The 20096-nt window shown below is 42.1% G+C and overlaps 2 protein-coding genes across 2 annotated transcripts in view; one reads left to right on the top strand and one right to left on the bottom strand.

The window, feature by feature from the left end:
• LOC131128616 (fibrinogen-like protein 1) overlaps positions 1-3378 on the bottom strand; it is a 5372-nt gene extending 1994 nt beyond the window's left edge. The window contains exons 1-5 of the mRNA XM_058071631.1: positions 3229-3378; positions 2339-2507; positions 2083-2242; positions 289-386; positions 134-222 (exon numbers count right to left, since the gene is read on the bottom strand). Coding sequence (XP_057927614.1) covers positions 134-222; positions 289-386; positions 2083-2242; positions 2339-2507; positions 3229-3285 — 573 coding nt within the window. The 5' untranslated portion in view covers positions 3286-3378. The remainder of the gene's footprint in view (positions 1-133; positions 223-288; positions 387-2082; positions 2243-2338; positions 2508-3228) is intronic.
• Positions 3379-4627: 1249 nt separating this feature from the next.
• LOC131134797 (E3 ubiquitin-protein ligase DTX4-like) lies at positions 4628-19733 on the top strand. Its single transcript, XM_058080421.1, has 13 exons — positions 4628-4976; positions 5053-5144; positions 5375-5601; positions 10273-10487; positions 10575-11443; positions 17109-17170; positions 17655-17816; positions 17915-17976; positions 18067-18233; positions 18308-18461; positions 18558-18647; positions 18845-18943; positions 19155-19733. Coding segments are annotated over exons 2-13 (2241 nt in total). The 5' UTR covers positions 4628-4976; positions 5053-5142; the 3' UTR covers positions 19287-19733.
• The last annotated feature ends 363 nt before the right edge of the window (positions 19734-20096 follow it).

Genomic DNA, 20096 nt, shown 5'->3' with positions numbered 1-20096 from the left:
TTGTACCGATTGTAAGCCCAGATAGTAAATAGAGACAGTAAAAGTTAGTCTAAATAAGAACCACACTGTTATGAGAAAGGAAAGAAGGTCATGCTTAAAGATAAAGTACATAGAAACGGAGGATGGGAACTACCTTTTCGCTGTCCACACGAAAGTTCTTGTATTCTGCAAAGCGGGTTTTTCCCTCAAAGTCCTCCATGTTAATACGCATGTCATACGTTCCTACAAGAGCTTGGAGTTATCATCTAATGTGTGACATTTCAAATAAAATGAAGGACGCATTCATACCTTGGGAGGAAAGATGGTGGAGAGCATCATTGCCCAGCCAGAACTCTCCGGAAGGAGAGTGGAGGTCTCCAAATCCATGCTTGTACTCCACCCACGCTCTGCACACACACACATTATTACTCCTCAGCAGTGTTGGGTGTTTCACAGTAACAGGTCATCTATTTACAGTGGAGGTCCAATTCTAACCTAAATGTATGCTAACCAAATCTATTTTTCCCGTAAGACTTCCTGTAAATCCAATTCATCCGTTCCAGAAAGTCAAGAATGTTAACACAAAACACATTTTTATAGTTTTACAATTATAGTTATAGTAGTGATTGTTGCCAAAGACACAATATGGCAGCGAGATAACAGACACCTCTTTGGTAATATGGTATGATAAATATGATAACCTTGGTGTTTTGCTATGAGTTACTTCTTGAAATTCCTTACTGTTTCTCACCTCAAGTCTCTCCTTTTCGTTTGATCACAGCTGCAAAATAAGCCAAAATGGAACCAAAGAAAGTTGCTGGCATTTTAATAAAGAAGGTGAGAAAAACAAATGAAGTTAAGCAGTAACTCATAGTAGCAAAACACCAAGGTGGTGTCTGTGTTATCTTGCTGCCATGTTGTGTCTTCATCTAAAAAAAAAACCCAAAGTTCATAAAAACTGTTTATGTGTGAAATCATTAATATGTTTATGAAAATCCAATGAAGATGTTTAGATGTTGTTATGAGCACCTAGCCTATATTAGACCTGATCCACTTTGAAAACCACTAGGTTTAGACTTCGGGACTCTTGTGTTTTGAGCCTTTAACCCAGTGGTTTTCAAACTGGGGGGGTGCCAAAGTGTTCAAAAGGTTGAAGCTTGAAAATGCATACCTAAAGTTTGTGATGGGAGTAAATTCACTCTTTTCATTTTCATTTCAATGGTCAGAACTACGGCTGCACGGCGGATGAGTAGTCAGCATGCAGGTCTCACAGCTAGGAGACCGGGGTTCAATTCCACGCTCATCTCTGTGTGGAATTTACATGTTCTCCTCATGCATGCATGGGTTTTCTCCGGGTACTCCGGCTTCTTCCAAAATATTTGGTGACTCCAAATTGTCCATAGGTATGGATGTGAGTGTGAATGGTTGTTTGTCTATATGTGCCCTGGGATTGGCTGGCCACCAGTCCAGGGTGTACCCCGCCTCTCGCCCGAAGACAGCTGGGATAGGCTCCAGCACCCTCCGCGACGCCCTGCGGGCATCATCATCATCATAATTTACAGCACGATATTGAACTCTGTTGCTTTCTACACTATTAGAAGTGTATTTCCTGTATTTTGACCACCCAAAGTTATCCCATACTGCGACCCATAACACAGTTCAGCTCCAAAAATTGAGGGGAATAATATTAATTCATTCATTTTCTACCACTTATCCTCATGGGGGTTGCGAGGGTGCTGGAGCCTATCACAGCTGTTTTCGGGCGAGAGGCGGGGTCCATCCTGGACTGGTGGCCAGCCAATCCCAGGGCACATATAGACAAACAACCATTCACACTCACATTCATACCTATGGACAATTTGGAGTGGCCAATTAACCTAGCATGTTTTTGGATTGGAGGAGGAAACCGGAGTACCCGGAGAAAACCCACACATGCACGGGGAGAACATGCAAACTCCACACAGAGATGGCCGAGGGTGGAATTGAATCCAGGTTTCCTGCGTGCGAACCACTTGTCTACCATGCAGCCCGGGAATAATATGATCTCTTAATTCAAGTAATGACTTTTAGTCAGTTCCATGTGTGAAATGAGTAGGGCTTCACCTGTCAAAGCTTTCTTTGCCATCTTTCCTTCTCTGGAAGAGAGTCCATCCTCCCCCATCGTTCATGTCGCAGTACACACTGAGCACAGTGGGGGAACCGTCGGGCCGAATCACATACAAACCGCTGGCCACATTCCCATCAGCAAACACCTCCGAGCAATCTACACACACACATTCAGTCGCATATGTATTTGCATCCAAGTTTGCATAACTTTTCATTTGACAAATTCAGTGTGAAAACAATCAGGAGTTGATACCTCTGTAGAGGTTTTGGGGGCCCAGATGTGAGTTAGGAATGTGCTCCAGCTGCTGAGCCTGGTGGCTGTGGAGCTCCAGGATGTATCCGTGCTGGTTGTCGATCACGTTTCTCAGCACCTTAATCTCTTCCTCCAGACTGGCCACTCTATGCTCACACGGCACAGGAGCCTGGATAAGAAGGCAAACTGAAGGCAAGAATGCTCCAATAGAGTCCAAAAATGCATGACCTACGCCATTGGTGTCCAAAGTGCAGCCCCGGGCCAAGGATATCACGTTTTTATACTGATATCAGGATAATTATCGGACATCCCTATGTATATTACAACTTTATTCCTTGTAATATTATTACTTTTTTTTCTTGTCAATTTCCGACTCTATTCTTGTTAATATACCACTTTATTCTCGTGATATTTTCCGATTTTTTTCTCATGAATTTACAACTTTTTTTCAATAATTTACGACTTTATTCTAGTAAATTTACAACTTTATTCTCAAAATCTAATTGGCTGTATAAGAAAGCTGAAATCTGTGAAAAATTTCAAGAAGGCAACAGCAAATATGGATAATAATTCCAATAATAGACTTCTCCACCTAAATCGACTTTTAATAACAGATACTGTACATAACTTCATGTGTTGCTTTACAAAATACAAAGTAACCCTTGTATCCTTTCATTTTTTCTATGATGATGATGATGTAGCCCTTTATTCTTGTCACTTATACAGAAGTACAAGCAAAATAGTGCAATCATATATGGCCCTCTGTGGAAAAATATGACCTACACAAACAAGACAGTGAATTGCATTTCTCTATATAATCCAATTATGTCATATAATCCTTCTTCATGTCAGTCTTTTCACATTTAAGCCTTGAAAAGGTGCGTTCTTACCGCCAGTGAGACAGCCAGGTGACAAAGAAGAGACAGCAATTTCACCAGCATGGCCATGACGTCCTCTCTGCTGTCCTCTTCACTGTCCTTTACTGCAATCTCAGGGTGAGCAGCATGGCTTTGAACGCTGACACACGCCCACTTTACACTCTGTGCCATCCACTGCTTGCAATAAATCCAAACGTGCAGCATATGTGTAGAAATGTTTTAAAAAGTCCACAACTCTTACATGTTCATGTCTTTATGCTTCACTCATAATGTATTTTTCAAATCCAGAGAGATTTAGCACCTTTTGGGGCAGTCCTTGAATGCACCATAGTCACAAAAGTGAAACTTGTGTATCACTTCTACATTGCTATTATATTATTACAATACAATGGCAATTGAAGAGTATCTAGTAAATCTAGTAAGTACCACAACCGCTTTTATTGCAAATGTTGATCCGAAATTGGAGGAGACCGTCAACGTCAAGCCAGCTGGAGCTGGAGGATTTGGAGGGAAGGAGTGATCGTGTGTCAAGTAGAGACGTTTTTATTTTGCTTTTTCCCATTTCCCCCCGCCAATTAATCCATTACAGATTATGAAAAATACAAACAAAAAACTGAAAAATTGAGAAATGGTTGGAAATTATTGTCAATGTAGACTTCGCCTACATCCGGGGAGATGGAATTCTATAGTGTTTCTCACCTTCTTTAGCTAAGTTCTTTCTTTGGCCCCATGGTGTGTTATTTAGCAGTCACATTGTTTGGCCACTTGATTTTGCGGGATGATGGAGTACAGATCAAACTGAACTGTATGTAAACCAAGGCAAAAGGGAAATATTTTCATTGAAAACCGAATCATGCAAAAACAATGCATTGGAAAACCAAGGTTTTGCTGTAATTCATTTTCTTTTGATTATTATTTGTTAATCGTGATGAACATATTAAGGTTCAAAGTCGTATCATGGGCTGGCTTGACGTTGACGATGTCAAGTATCGGTATCAGTATTGGTAGAACTGGCCTGCTCTGTGTTTACGTGGTATCGGATCGATACCATAATCTAGTATCATTCCATAATTTAGTATCGCCCATGGCGTGTCGTCCACATTTTTCCAGCCATCAAACAAAGCTGCCTGTAAAACGCAGCATAAAACGGGAAAATTCAACAATAAAAGCACGAATGTCATGCAGCCTACACTCCTTAAATAGATTCCAACCGAATTACATACAAAGATTGCATGACGTTACTACATCGATAAAAAGAATAAAAGGGAGATCTCGTATTCGTCCACCAGGTGGCAGCAAGCGCCACTTTCCCCTTTGGCTGTTTGGCGGTGTTTTAAAAAAGATACATCAAAACTGTGTGAAAACTAGACAACAAACTTCCGGCCTTCATAATAAACATCCTATCTGCCTGCATTGACCAACATAAAGCTCTTAGCTTTTACCACACTTGGTATCCAAACCATCGATATTTGGATCGACCCGCCCACCCCCTCAGTCAGTGGAACCTGTTCTCGGATTCGAGTTGCGACACCGGTCAGGAGAGTCGTTGTACCGAGGATGCGATGCTGGGGAGCGACTACTTTTCCTCCAAAGCACGGCGTGCTACGCCCGAACAACGGGAGAGAAACAGCCGTTAGCCGCCGCCATCGACATCCTTTGCGCTTCACATGCGGGAGTAGATAGGAAGCGTTTGTCTATTGTTGCAACAACATTTCTTCCAACCACCAGACGTGAAAGGCCTTCGCTTGGACGAACTAACGGTGTGTTAATACCCAACCAGAAGCAGAAAAGCTTCAATGCCATTCGTCTTTTCAATGTTTTTCTTTCTCACATTAGAGGACGGTGATTCTTGTTTTCCTCGCCGTGTGACCATGCGAGGAATTCGGCTCTTCGTAGAGGAATGTTTGGCTCGCTGGAGTTAGCTCGATGTAAGCTACACAACATTTAGTATTCGTATCCTTAATATGGTGTGGTTATTAGGTCATACTTATTTTAATGATATGAGTGAGCTAATTGAAATAGACGAGGCTGTTTGGACGCCACCTTTTTTCCCTAAAGTGCTATCAGACAGTACACGTTTGACAGCTACTTGCAGTTAAAGAAAAAGTGTTGATAAATGTTTTCCCTTTCCCTTTTCCATCTTGAAATTCCTCGGCAGGGCCAACAGTAACACCATGCTAGTGGCTTCTGCCGTGGTGGTGTGGGAATGGCTGAACGAACACGGTCGGTGGCGGCCCTACAGCTCCGTCGTCTCCCATCAAATCGAGGCGGCCATTCGGAGTGGAGACGCCCGCGGGGGGAGCGTCATCCTCGGCCAGGTGGAGAGTCGACTCTCGCCGTACATCATTGACCTCCAGTCTATGCATCAGTTCCGACAAGACACAGGTAAGATGAGCATCCTATTACGACAAGCATCAGCTTTGAGCAATTATTTTAAAAAAGTTACTAGTTTCTTTCCCATGAATTGAATTAGTTATTTGAATTACTAGGTGATGGTAATGACTTCTTCATAAATATACAGTTAGAAAAGTAATTATTACATTACTTTCTGGAAAAACCTCAAAAAGATGTAGTGTGGGTTCCATATCAGTGCATGACAGTGACATGCAGTGAAGTTCATGGCTAGTGAGGCATTTTTTAATGCTATTACAGGTTGCTAAGGATAACAAACACTAGAAAGACTTGAAAATGTTTTCAGATACTTCATAGTCCCATTTATTATTATTTTTATCAGCTGAAAACGTTGCGTTCTTACTGGGGATGTCTGATATTGGCTTTTTTTGGGGCCAAAAAACGATATGCTGATATTGTCCTATTCTCAATTTCTGATAACAATGTGTGTAACATGACTTATATCCTGTGGTGGAATGAACACCTATGTTTTTTTTTTATATTTTCATGATGGGGAAAACAATCAGATACCAATATCAACTGATATTGCATTTTTTGCTGATATCGGGCCGATAATTACTGGACATCCCTAGTTCTTACCTTTTTATCTGTACTGTAAATACTCCGTATATTTATAAATATGAGTATTTATGTGTATCAGGGCAGAAACACTTTTAAGTATGCAAGTTCCATCCATTTTCGAGACACTACACAATTTAGAAATTTGAAATCAAGTCTGTGATTAATTCTGATACAGCACAATTATAACTTTAATTTGATACCTCATGAGTGAAGACAAAGCTGTAATCGACTCACAGACCATGGCAAGTACAATCACACTACAAAATATATAATAACTTGGGCTCTACAAACCTATTTTAATATTCAACAGAGTGGCTGTTTATTTTTTTTCATCATCAAAAAATGCAGGGAAGAAAATCATATTTTTGGTTACTCATTTCAGAATGTGAAACCCATATATTAAACTGATTCATTACACACAGAGTTTTCAACAATTATTTCTTGAAATTTTGATGATTGTGGCTTATAGATAATGAAAGCCCACAATACAGTGTCTCAGAAAATTAGAATATTACATGAAATCAATGGGAAAAAATATATTTTTAACAGAAATGTCAGAATTCTGAAAAGTATGTTCATTTCCGTGCACTCAATACTTGGTTGGGCCTCCTTTTGCATGAATTACTGCATCCATGCGGCGTGGAATGGAAGCCATGAGTGTGTGGCGCTGCTCAGGTGTAATGGAAGCCCAGTTTGCTTTGATAGCAACCTTCGGGTCATCTACATTGTTGGGGCTGGTGTCTCATCTTCCTCTTGACAACACCCCACAGACTCTCTATGGGGTTCAGATCAGGAGAGTTTGGAAATCAAGGTGCCAGAGTCTGGAGGAAGAGTGGAGAGGCATACAATTCATGTTGCTTGAAGTCCAATGTGAAGTTTCCGCAGTCAGTGATGATTTGGGGAGCCATGTCATCTGCTGGTGTTGGTCTACTGTGTTTTCTCAAGACTTGGCACCTGCCCGCACTGCCAAAGGTACCAAAAGCTGTTTCAGTGACCATGGTGTAACTGCGCTCGATTGGCCAGCAAACTCACTTGAGCTACTTACTATTGAGAGACATCTTAAAGTAACTTCTTCTCCTGAGAAACTTCAGACTGTCCAGTCTCTACTTCCGGATCGGATTTCGGGATCCAACACATGTGGCTGTATGTTGAAAGCGGACATTTTAAAAAGATAAATCGCCACTTATCAACCCCTATACCGTTTATCAACTCCTATAAAGTTGGGTTTGCAACTAGCGGCACAGCAGGGCCTTCTCAGCACTCTGGACTGTTCCCAACCACAGCGCAGTGGGCGTGCCTGGAGTACATTTAAACGGACCGTTTTCACTGGAAGCACGAAATCCAAAGAAATACAGCTGAATAGGTCATAATAATAGGTCCCCTTTAAATTCATTCTTAAGGAACATTCATTCATTCATTTTCTACTGCTTATCCTCACGAGGGTCGCAGGGGTGCTGGAGCCTATCCCAGCTGTCTTCGGGCAAGAGGCGGGGTACACCCTGGACTGGTGGCCAGCCCATCCCTGGGCACATATAGACAAACAACCATTCACACTCACATTCATACCGATGGACAATTTAGAGTTAGAGCCAATTAACCTAGCATGTTTTTGGAATGGGGGACAGAAATGGAGTACCCGGAGAAAACTGACACGTCCATGGGGAGAACATGCAAACTCCGCACAGAGATGGCAGAGGGTGGAATTGAACATGGGTCTCCTAGCTGTGAGGCCTGCGCGCTAACCACTGTGCAGCTGTGCAGCCGAGGAACATTCAATCGACAGTTTTATAGAGATAATAACATTTTGAAACTCTTAATATAATGGAGTGCAGTTACACACCACTGTATATGCATTCTCCTAGGCATAGAGGAAAAGTGAAGTCTAATGATAAATCTACCTTCTGCAGTCCTCTTTCTCTTGCATTTCATCACTAATAAAATGTAAAGTTTACAGCCAATTAAAATCCTAACATGAATGTAATTGTTGGAAGATGTGCCGTTTTGTAGAAATGAGGGGAATGAGGTTAATGTTGTAAAAACTGACTCGTCATCAGTTCATTTGAGGGTTTTTTTTACAGAAACCTTTGTGTGCCTGTTGATTCAACAGCATGTCGCTCCAGCTGGGCTTGCTGAAGGAGTTACATTCCCAGACCCCCACAAAGACACAGGGCAGTGGGGTCACGGAGGGGGGCAGGAGTAAGTTGTGGGATTCCCCAGAGACTGCTGGAGGCGCTTTAACTGTGGTGTCGAGGCTTGCCGGTTGCCGTTTTACACTTTCCAACCACAGAAACAGCAACATTTTCCTTTTTTTCCCGACAGTCTTCCAGGGTGTCTCATTGAATATACAAAACAAGAAAACCCCTCAGCACATTGAGGGAGACAAATAATTGTTGCTACGTTGCAGTGTGGTGAACATTGGCTTTTCTGCTGCATCTGCTTGTTGCATCATATGTCGCTGTAGTTGCCAGCTTGGCACTGTCAATGAATACATTGAAATACTACAATGTGACTGTGGACAGATTCCATGGCCTTAATTTTAATCTGATACACAACTGAGAAAACACATCATATCAAAAGGTCAATCACAACTGTTTAAGAAGACAGTCCATGTTGTAGTAAATGAATGCATTGTCGTCATTTTCTATGATACAATGGCCCAATTTGGGAAAAACTGCAATGCTTTGCTACATAGCAGCTAGTAGAAAATGATTTTCACTCGTGTGTAACCGACATTAAAGATCCTCCTCCGTCCAATCATTTAATGTATCATCCTCTGTTGCATTCCAAATCATAACGTCCAAATCTTGTCAACGCTGTCACAATCTCGACCAAATCACGCTCGGATGTCAGTGTAAATGTAGCGTGTCATTGCCGAAGTGGAGTGCACGTGCATTTTGGATTTGTTGAAAAAGAAAGTAATTTGGTCAAGACTTACGTGTAGGTGTGCTGTGCTGCTCTAAAGTACCCAAGCAGCTATCGACTCTATAAATCATTGTGCCAGCCAACATGGTGACCGTGGTCACCTGGATCATATATTCAGAAAGTTTGAAGTTGTGTAAGTTGTCGGTACCATGTATTCCAAAGAAACAACCCACAAGAATGGCTCAAAGAAATGGAAATTGACAAAAGTGATACAGAAAAAGCATTTTCAAGTATAAAAATGACTAAATAAACCAAAATACAACTATAAGGCATTCAGAAGATGCATTGAAGGGGACCTAATATTTTTTGGCCCTTTGTATTGAATTGTGCTCTCCTATAGAACAGCTACACACAATAACCAGCAGAATCTGCACCTATTCCAGCGGGCTGCACAGCGGATGAGTGGTTAGCACGCAGGCCTCACAGCTAGTAGCTCGTTTTTTTTCATTGATGAAACTGTCACTTCATTGGTCATAGTTTTTGTCAGCATGCATTTGTTTTGATTAATTTTCGTCTCGATAAGTGGTAGAAAATGAATGAATGAATGAATATTGCATATCATTTTTCAGGTAATTGTATTTGTTTTTCTGCCAATACTTTCATCGCAATTTTTTTTATTTTTATTTTTAGTACCTGGGAGAGCCCCAGAGAGCCTCTGGATGAGGCCAGTTAGGGTGCTATCTGGTCTGGTTAGTGGATTACCTTCCCCTTGGAAGGTTCAGCGGGTAAATAACAGACGTGTGGCTGATTTGATGGCGGAGACTATCCTTCGCTGTATTTGTGGTGTGATTGTGTTGGGTTCATTTAAATATTATTAGAAGCATCATTTATAATTATTATATATATATATATATATATATATATATATATATAACACCTCAGTGGCACGGCGGTTGAGTGGTTAGCGCGCAGACCTCACAGCTAAGAGACCAGGTTTCAATTCCGCCCTCGGCCATCTCTGTGTGGAGTTTGCATGTTCTCCCTGTGCATGCGTGGGTTTTTTTTGTCAAAAAGTATTAATGGAGTAATACCGGTTTGTCTGTCAGTCATCTGGACTGTTCAAAAGCAGTTTAGACTAGGACTGGCGCTGTAAATGCTGCACAGGGACTCTTAACTCAAGACTTAACTTAAGACTCTTAACTTTTCCTCTTCCTGTGTAAGGAACTATCCGTCCGGTGAGGAGGAGTTTTTATGACCCGGCCTCAGCCCCAGGACAGGGCTGGCAGTGGGAGTGGGAAAATGATGCAGGTTCTTGGACGCCCTATGATGTAGAGGTGGCGATCGCCATCGAGAATGCTCACAGCCGCCAGCAACCGTGCCTCGACCTGACACCTCTTGGCTTTTGCTACCTCATTGATTTGCAGAACATGACGCAGGTGGGCTAGAATTTGCCTTTCTCTGCACACATTTAAGCTTTGCAACGTGCATGAATGACTTACATGCTCGTTTTTGTGTTTGTTCAGGTCAATAGACAGAGCCAGAGGTGTAGAAGGATACAGCGGCGTGTTGACATGGCCTACCCGCTAGTATCTGGACCACTTCCATTGCCAAAAGGAGGAGGACGCGTAGGCGGGCTAACAGGTGCCCTGCTAGGTGTTGGAGTATCAGGGGTCAGCATGGGAACTGTTGGCTCGGTTTACCCGAATGGGGGCATTATGACAACTGGACTGGGTCAGCCTTGTTCTTGCCAGCAATGCATGCTCGTCTTCAGCGTCAAGACAAACACAGCTGGAGCAGGAATACAAACTCTAGGTAGACGCTCACTCACCATGCAGCGGCCCAAGAACTCAGCATCCACCACCTTGAAACCCCTGAATCCATCTCAATCAGCCACACTTGGGAGAGGACAGCACCAGAAGTCCAACTCCTATCAGACCCTGCCAAATGGCCTTGCCATCACTAAAAACACTACGTCTCCAAGACGCAATTCCCAGTTGTTTGCCCAGTCACTAGCTGCCCTCACAGCAGGGACCTCCGCTCTGGGTATCTCCTCCTCATCTTCCAATAGGCCGCCGCCTCCGTCTCTCCCACCCCCTCAGCCGCCATCTTCGAACATGACTGTGAACCCTTCGACCATTCCAGCCAAGCATTCCTCATCTTCAGCCAATGAATCAGTGCCAACTGCCACATTAATTACCCCAGCCAGCACTGTGACCACACCCCCGTCCCCTGTGCCATCTCCATCGCCAGTGGTGATGAAGCCCCAACGGGCACCATCCTCAGCTAAAGTGTGCCATGCCCCGTTACCGCAGAGATCAAGCTTAGCTGGGCTGAGTAGACCAGCGTTACAGAGGATCGCCATGGCCCAGTCAAGAGCACTAATAGCATCAGGGTGAGTGGGAAAAAAACTTTATCAAATAACTTTCATGACTTATGAAGGGTAAAGATGCCTCAATGCATTTTATTTAACTTTACGATAACAAACATTATTGTGGTGAAGCCAAACATACACGTTAGGTTTGGTTGAAATAAAACATGTTACACAGCTTTTCAGGTTTCTGAAAAATTCCTAACTGAAAATGAAATTGATTCTGTATGTCATGTTATTTAGGCTAGGTTCACACAAACACACCTTTCAAACATGCCAATTCCCCGACTTTGGTGTTTTTAAAAAATGGCTGTCCGACGGGAGCCTGTGTATATTTCGATGGGGGCTTATTGGGATCTCCTCCATTTCATAGGAGCAGATCCTTTCACATTTTCAAAGATACATCTTTATCCTTCATGATGCTTGCTGCGTTTCAGCAGCTTGGACTGTGCTTGCAGCCAATGTTGATTTCTCCACCGTGCATCTGACAATATCTAATGTGACTTTCACTTTTACATGCTGCCACCCAAAGCGTCTGCCTCACTGCCTTGAGAGGCATAATGGAGATTAACTTTTATAGTTAACTGAAAATGTTTTCTCTGTGTACCGACTCAGCAACATGTTACTCCGCCAGCGTATACAGTCACATGCATACACCCCCTACAGCGCTTATAACAGCTATGGAGGCAGCACCTTGTGAGGCTTTGATTTGACCGTAACCATAAGTTTTCCGTTGGCTTTCCTCCATCTTTTAGTCTATACTATCAGTGATGCATTTTCTCACAGTTTGGACTGTCTATCAAACATTTGGAGCATTTCTTGAAATGCTGCCTTTCCAAGTGTATTAAAGAGCAGCATTTCTTTTGCAATGTATTAAACTACACTCTCTTTCCACGCACACCATTTTACTACAGTGGGAACTCAGTTAATGTCCGCCCCACTTTGCGCACTGCTAACCAAAGTTTTTGCTGCTACATACAGTATCACATCTGAATGCCTCATATTTTGTATTTTTGTTCATTTGTGTACTTGTAAATTATTAGTTTTATTAATAATTTAATCATAATTTTATTATTTTTTATCATAATTTTATTATTAATTTATTTAAAGGTTGTTCAACCTTTTGGCTTTTTAAAATTACTGTTTCTTGTAATTCTTGTCTTTTGTGTGTTCCGTGTACAGTGGTTACAATTTAACTAGGTATAGTTTAGATAAGGTTGCACCAAAACCCGACGTGCATGACAGTCTAGGAACGGAACTGAAACAGGGTGGGGTGGATGATCACTTTAAATCTTAAATCAAGGTCAGATGGTTTTGAAATGTAGATTTTTTTTGTCCTTCAGACATGTCTCCTGCTTTTTCTACCCTGCAGTCTGGGCCCCTCAGTGCCTCATTGTTGGTCTCCACAGTAACCTTTGTTGGTTACACAAGCCTGGGACACATTAGCAGCACAATGCTGAGTCTCTACTAGTTTTTCCCCTCTTCATACTCCCTTTCCATCCCCCTCTCACTGCTTTGTCCCATCAACGTTTTACCTTGAGGTTTGCTCCCTACTGCCATCCAGTGTATTTTTATACTTTTTGCACATTTCCTCTGCTTTTTTCATGTTAGCTGTGCTGGTGCTGGTGTTGGTGATTATATGCACTTCTATAAATTGGTGACATGTGATTATGTGATGAAATAATTCTGAGTTGTGTGTGCAGTGTAGTGTCTATTGTCTTTTGTGTGGGGTAGACAGCATTGTCACTACCCCTTGTCTGTCACAGTGCTGAGGAGAATATTATATATAGCCCCACCCCACCCCCAAATTTTACTTTTGCTGTTACTTTCTACCACAAACTTTTACAGGACTGTGAAAAGTGTGACATGGTGAGGCTGCTTTACATCAATGTGAACAGGTTTTTTTTTTTTTCCCGGCATATTGTAAAATATGTCTGTTTATATGTCTCAATGGTGTGAAAGTGTTTGCTCCCTCCTATATTTTCTATTTTTATGCATGTTTGTCACACTGAATTGTTTCAGCTCATCAAACAAATTTAAATATGAGTCAATGAAAGCACAACTGAACACAAAATGCAGATTTTTGCAGTTCCAAGACCAAAACCATTGCTGAACAAAAAGAACATTAAGGCCGTCTCAATTTTGCAACAAAACATTTTGATGATGATGAAGACCTTTGGGAAAATACTCTGTGGTCTGATGAGACAAACTGTTTGAAAAGTGTGTTTCCCATTACATCTGGCGTAAAAGTAACGCTGCATTTCAGAAAAAGAACGTCATATAAAAAAATATGGCCACAAAACATGGTGGTGGTAGTGTGTTTGTCTGGGGCTGTTTTGCTGCTTCATGACCCGTGATAAATAGAACCATGATTTCTGCTGTCTACAAAAAAAATTCTGAAGGAGAATGTCCGGCCATCTGTTGGTGACCTCAAGCTGAAACCAACTTGGGTTCTACAGCAGGACAATGATCCAAAACACAGTAGCAAGTCCACCTCTGAATGGCTGAAGAAAAACTAAATGAAGACTTTGGAGTGGCCGAGTCAAAGTCCTGACCTGAATCCTATTGAGATGCTGTGGCATGACCTTGCTGGAAAAGCCTCCAAAGTGGCTGAATTACAACAATTCTGCAAAGATGAGTGAGACTCATGGCCAAATTATGGCTTGATTGCAGTTGTTGCTCCTAAGGGTGGCCCAACCAGTTATTAGCTTTAGGGGGAAATCACTTTTTCACGCAAGGCCATGTAAGTTTGGATTCTTTTTCTTCCTTAATAATAAAAAGTTTACTTTAAAAACAGCATTTTATGTTCAGTTTGTATGACTAATACCTAAATTAGTTTGATATGAAATATTGAAGTGTGACAAACATGCCAAAAAATAAGAAAAATCAATAAAGGGGCAAACATTTTTTCACCACTGTAAGTGGGGTGGTGGGTGGGGGGAGGCTGCGAGTGTCTGTGTGTGTGAGAATCTTGTCTGCCAGACAGCACCCAAGACCAGCCCTAACAGGGCGCTGGGGAGGGAGGGGGGGTTAAGACAAAGAAACACGTTGGCAAAGACTGATCCCATAGAAATCGCACTCACACAAAATGTTTTTACGCTCAAGGACACATTTCCATTCCCTTTCCTGTGGTGAGAGTTCATGTTGACAATCTTCACAGCAGTTTTAGTGAAGGATGTGTGCTTCGTCTCCAGGTAAACATTGGTGGGAAGCAGACAAACAATGAATGAGTGTGAGAAAGTACTGTGCTGGTGCTGTGATGCACCCAAACCATCTGCATACTTGACCTGTGTTGTGTCTTGGTTTGAATCTCAGACCCAATACAGGCAGTATGGTATACATTTAGGAACATCACAGTTACATTTGCAAAATTCAACCTATCCGAAAAGTAGTAGGGGAAAAGTGGAGCTTATTTAACCCTACCACTATTTATCGTTTTAGTTATTACCCATCCTGACAGAAGTGACATCACTTTTTCAATATGGACAAAGTAGCATAACAAGTATTGTTTTTTAGTTTTTTTTTTCACAATTATGAATTAAACGTCATAAACATTGCTGTCAGTTGTTGTGAAGGCCAAATAAAATGATTGGTCACTGACAACTGTCTGGTATTCAGGTACCTGTTGTACATAAACAAAAGCAGTCTCAGACAGGCAATCAGCAGTTGATTTTCATCTTGTTGAGATAGGTTATAGATTCACTCATTGCTTACCTTTGTAGCTAAACTTGGCCAAATCGGATGTTTGGACCCTCTAGGCAGCTGGAGGAAGCTGCTGCATGCTGTCCCTATAAGTGGGCTTCTCCTGCTGAGATGTTCAGACATCCATTTAATGGAATATTTGTCCATTTTTATGACCACCACATTTTTATGAGCCATTATTTATATTGTTTGTTTATTGTGACTTGCCCAAACAAATAAATGAATGTATGGGAAACAGTTGGGAAAGAATGACATGAGCGATGGTAGTCTCCCCAATCTATGGATGCATTTGCACTTATTTGGGTCACCCCCCCCTCCCCTTCCCCCACCGTGGGGCAGCTGTTAAGTGTGTTCATGAGCTACTGCTTGTAAGGTTTATCTGGGATCAGACCTAACAGTCAGCCGGGTATTCCTTTACTCATCCGGTAACACCCACCTTGCTAACACTGCATAGATAAATCCATTGACTGGCTATGAATGATTACTGTTAGCGTCACACAGTGACTTCATCATATGTGGATCATATTTAGGCCCCATTCATAAATATGGCTGTTTCCTATTCTCAATATTTATAATATCTCAATAAATTGTATGTTTATAATTACGACAAAAATCTAGGGATGTCCTGGACAATATTTTCACCCGATATTGGCCTGAAAATGAGATTTCAGTTCATATTTGTGTTTTTCTGCTGAATGATAACCTGCTCCAAACAGCAATAAGTTTGCTAGGTCGGTACAGTCGTCTTTCTTTTATTGTGAATTTTCACAAAGTTTGATTCAATATTAATAAATTATTATTTTTTTGTACTCCGGTTTCCTCCCACATTCCAAAAACATGCTAGGTTAATTGGCAGCTCCAAATTGTCCATAGGTATGAATGTGAGTGTGAATGGTTGTTTGTCTATATGTGCCCTGTGATTGGCTGGCCACCAGTCAGGGTTTACCCCACCTCTTGCCCAGAGACAGCTGGGATAGGCTCCAACATGCCCACGACCCTCGTAAGGATAAGCGGTACACAAAATGGTTGGATGGATGGAATTTATTTGTAGCTAGAGCATAGCCTTTACACTTGTATTACCATATATAGAATACATAATAATGGAAAACAAGCCATCTTAGATACAAATAAAATAAGACTCACATGTTAACATACTTTTTGGTGGTTATTGTCGCACTAATGTAATGTCACTGACAGCTAGAGACCAGTCTAGAATACTAATACTGCTAATACTGCTGCTGTTTGGAGAGACTCACTATGTACTTCAATCGCTTTATTGACAAGCGGAGAACACGTGCAGTGAACATTCACACAGGAACTGCTGTCGACCACTCTGCACTGTAGACCCAACAGTCTTTCAGAGAATACTGACTACTCTTAAGTTAGCCTTGTCCATTTCTTTTGTGTTGCCCCTTTAGAAGCTACAATAGCATGGTTGCTGAAATGTCAGGGATGCGCTCACTCAAAACAGCGTGAAACTTTTCAAGGTTTGAATGTTTTTGTCTAAAATGCCAACTACCATAGGGCCCGGCCAGTAAGTAGTGATGTTCGATGTTAGCTTTACACATGAAATGTATTTCATTAATATATTTCCATGTGCCATCATACAAATGAAGGTTGTGAAATTCTGTATGTGTGATTTATCAGTTAGAGTTGATTGGCTTTGTGACGAAGGAGGTAATCCCCGGGGAGTGACTGCATGACGTTTCTCTGAGCAGATGGAAACTCTGTGGATTAGCTCTGAAATACACACGACCCGCCACGGTCATTCATTGGCTCACAAACCATCTGAAGGAGAGCAGCTCAACAGCTGTGAATACTCGTCATTTTGAGTTTTTATTTCCTGATTTCATTTGCTTTTTTGGGAGGGTTTTTGATGGTAAAATGACAATCATATGTTTCTCAAAGTGAGGGCGTTTTCTTGCTGGTCTGAACGACTTTCAATTTGGTAACATGCAGGAATAAAAAACTTTTATTTTTGTTGCAGTGTTCCCACCGTGCCCGTGAAGAACCTCAATGGATCGAGTCCTGTTCACCCTGCGTTGGCTGGTGAGATCATACACACACACACACACACACACACACACACACAAACCGTTCTGCCACATGTTCCACACAGATACAGTACTCACAAAAAGTTGCTTCATTTCAGGATGTTTTGAACATTAGAGGCACGTAGACATGAAATAACACCCCTATAGTCACCTGTACACTCCTATTATTCTCGTTTTATGCCACGTTGCACAGGCTACAGAATCACTGCTGGGACATCAGAGACATCAGAGCCGCTGCTAGCACAGCAAGCTAACTAGTTAGCCTCTCCAATTTACTTATTCTAAAGTTAGTGTTTCAAATTAAGTTGACCTTTAAAGGTTATAGTGCATTTTAGCTTCATCCGGAAATTAAAGCCTCCTTAACTTTTTGTGAGTAGTGTATATTGTTGCATCTTCATTATTGTCATCAGAAGTGGAAAGACACTATGATGTGATCTGTGACCCAATAACCTTTTCTCTTCCAACTCTGCATATTTCAGGCATCACAGGCATTCTGATGAGTGCTGCTGCTCTGCCCGTGTGTCTTACCAGGCCTCCGAAACTGGTACTCCACCCTCCACCTGTCAGCAAGAGTGACATCAAACCAGTGCCGGGCTTAGGCCACTGCTGCAGGAAGACCACCAAGAAGCAGGCTCGCAAGGGTAAGACCGACCTTCCAGCCAAACTAACATAGAGAAATTTGCTGTCAATAATCACATGGCATGACATCATCATTTGTCTGCTGTTGTTTTGTCTGCAGGTAAAACTCCAGAGGAGGTGGTAAAGAAGTACCTGCAAAAAGTAAAGAGCCCACCAGATGAGGTATGAGCAGTATTTCCGTATTCTGCCCAGTACTTCATAAAAAAAAATTGTGAAAAGAATGGGATGTTCAGCTGTCATCTTTTTTTATAGGATTGTACCATATGTATGGAACCTTTAGGGGGTCCATCTGGATACAAAGGTCCAGGTGTGGGACCTGTTTCCAGGGCTGAGTCTGTTGGGCGTCTAGCACAGTGTGGACACCAGTACCATTTCCAGTGTCTGGTGGCCATGTATAATAATGGCAACAAGGACGGCAGGTACATCAGACACAAAGAACATTATGCATACAATGTAAACTCCTAAAGTGACCAAATGTCTGCTTTTGTGTCAGCCTTCAGTGTCCCACTTGTAAAACCATCTATGGCGTAAAGACTGGTAGCCAACCAGCTGGGAAGATGGAGTACCACATCATCCCTCACTCACTACCGGGCCACCCAGACTGTAAAACCATACGCATCATCTATAACATCCCGCCAGGCATTCAGGTACTCGGTTAGAACACAGCTCTGTCTCATCATCCCACTGACACCAGTGATGCTGATCAATGTGAGTGATGAAGTTTAATCGTGACGTGTGATCAGGGACCAGAGCATCCCAATCCAGGGAAGCCCTTCACTGCCAGAGGCTTCCCAAGACACTGCTACCTCCCAGACAGTGAGAAGGGACGCAAGGTAACTCCCTTTACCTTGCTAACACACTTAACTTACATTTCACGGACCTTTGGAGGCCGTAGTAAAACTTCCTAAATAAAAGTCTTCTGGACCAAAATGAAGTCAATCAGAGACTCAGCCTGTTCTTCTTCAATATTTTACTATCTCAACATTTTTCTGTACTGCAATTGGTCATACTGTCCTCCATTTGCCACCAGGTACTGAGGCTGCTCCTGGTAGCTTGGGACCGCAGGTTGATCTTTTCAGTTGGGACTTCAAGCACGACAGGAGAGTCTGACACAGTCATATGGAACGAGGTATGTCTTTCAGATAATGCTGAAATTGACCCAGAAATGGCAATCCACCCTTTTTGAGCTTGAACTATGGACTCGGACTGGGAGGTGCTGAGGTGCTGAGTTGAAGGTCGCGGCTCGATGTAGCCAGCGATGTGCAGTGTTGCGTTTATATATTTGTTGAGTGTAGGTTCAGATGAAAATCTGATGAAACAATTGTTCCCTCCTTTTTAAGGTTCACCACAAGACAGAGTTTGGCTCCAACCTGACAGGTCATGGCTTCCCCGACCCTGGACACCTAGACAATGTTCTGGACGAGCTCCGTGCTCAGGGCATCACAGAAGATGACGGCTTGACAGAAAAGTGAGGAAACAAGGAAGAAAAGAAAGGTGTGAGGGCAAGATAGTAATGATAGAGAGTAGAGGGTAAAAAAGACCATCTTCCAGAATTGAAGGAATGCTGGAGAACATTTGGAGCATTTTCTTTTAGATTTTTTTGTCCCGCCCAAATGAACCACTTTTTAAAATATTATTTTAGTTGCTGGTGGTTTGCCTGCCATTCCAATACTGTATAGTTTTTTAGAAGTGAAATGCTCATTGAAGGAATGAGCAGCAGTCAGGAGGCAGCACTAAAAAAACAGCATGAAGGAGGAGGATACATACCTTTTTGGCTACTCCGCAACCAGGTACTAACTCTACATATAACCAGATGGTACTAATCATGACAACAAGTTTACGGTGTGAAAGTAGAAGATTGTAAATGTCTGAGCTGTAAAAAAATTGGGAGAGGAAGGACCAAGAGAGCGATTGTTGAGGTAGGGGAAGGAGACTGTATAAATGATGTGGCAGTCAGAAAGAAAGAAGGTTTATGAATGTAGTGTAGCATAGGACTAACTTGTATGGTACATTTACAGGTGCTATCACCACAAACGCAACACGTGATGAAAATGTGATCAAGAGTAAAAGGTCCCCTTGCTTCTTTGTTTTTTTTTTATTTTATCACTGCTGTGTATTCCTTTTGGTGGTTTTACTGTTGGGCTGTACTCGGTCGGAAAGCAAATGAAAACTTTAGATTGTCACTGTAATTCTCAATGAACAACAATCCGGCACTTTTTGTTAGATGGTGTAGCATCTAACAAAAAGCTCGTACATGGGGACAAATTGCAGACCTGCCAATG

The sequence above is a fragment of the Doryrhamphus excisus genome, chromosome 1, assembly GCF_030265055.1.
Source record: "Doryrhamphus excisus isolate RoL2022-K1 chromosome 1, RoL_Dexc_1.0, whole genome shotgun sequence".
NCBI classification, from domain to species: domain Eukaryota; kingdom Metazoa; phylum Chordata; class Actinopteri; order Syngnathiformes; family Syngnathidae; genus Doryrhamphus; species Doryrhamphus excisus.
The sequence above is the reverse complement of the archived record's forward strand: the minus strand, read 5'-3'. Positions and strand labels throughout refer to the sequence as shown.

Bases quoted from the DNA above. Each gene is read 5' to 3' on its own strand.
- LOC131134797 (XM_058080421.1), top strand. The intron at 18,462-18,557 runs GTACTCGGTTAG...ACGTGTGATCAG, and splicing joins ACATCCCGCCAGGCATTCAG to GGACCAGAGCATCCCAATCC. The intron at 18,648-18,844 runs GTAACTCCCTTT...ATTTGCCACCAG, and splicing joins ACAGTGAGAAGGGACGCAAG to GTACTGAGGCTGCTCCTGGT.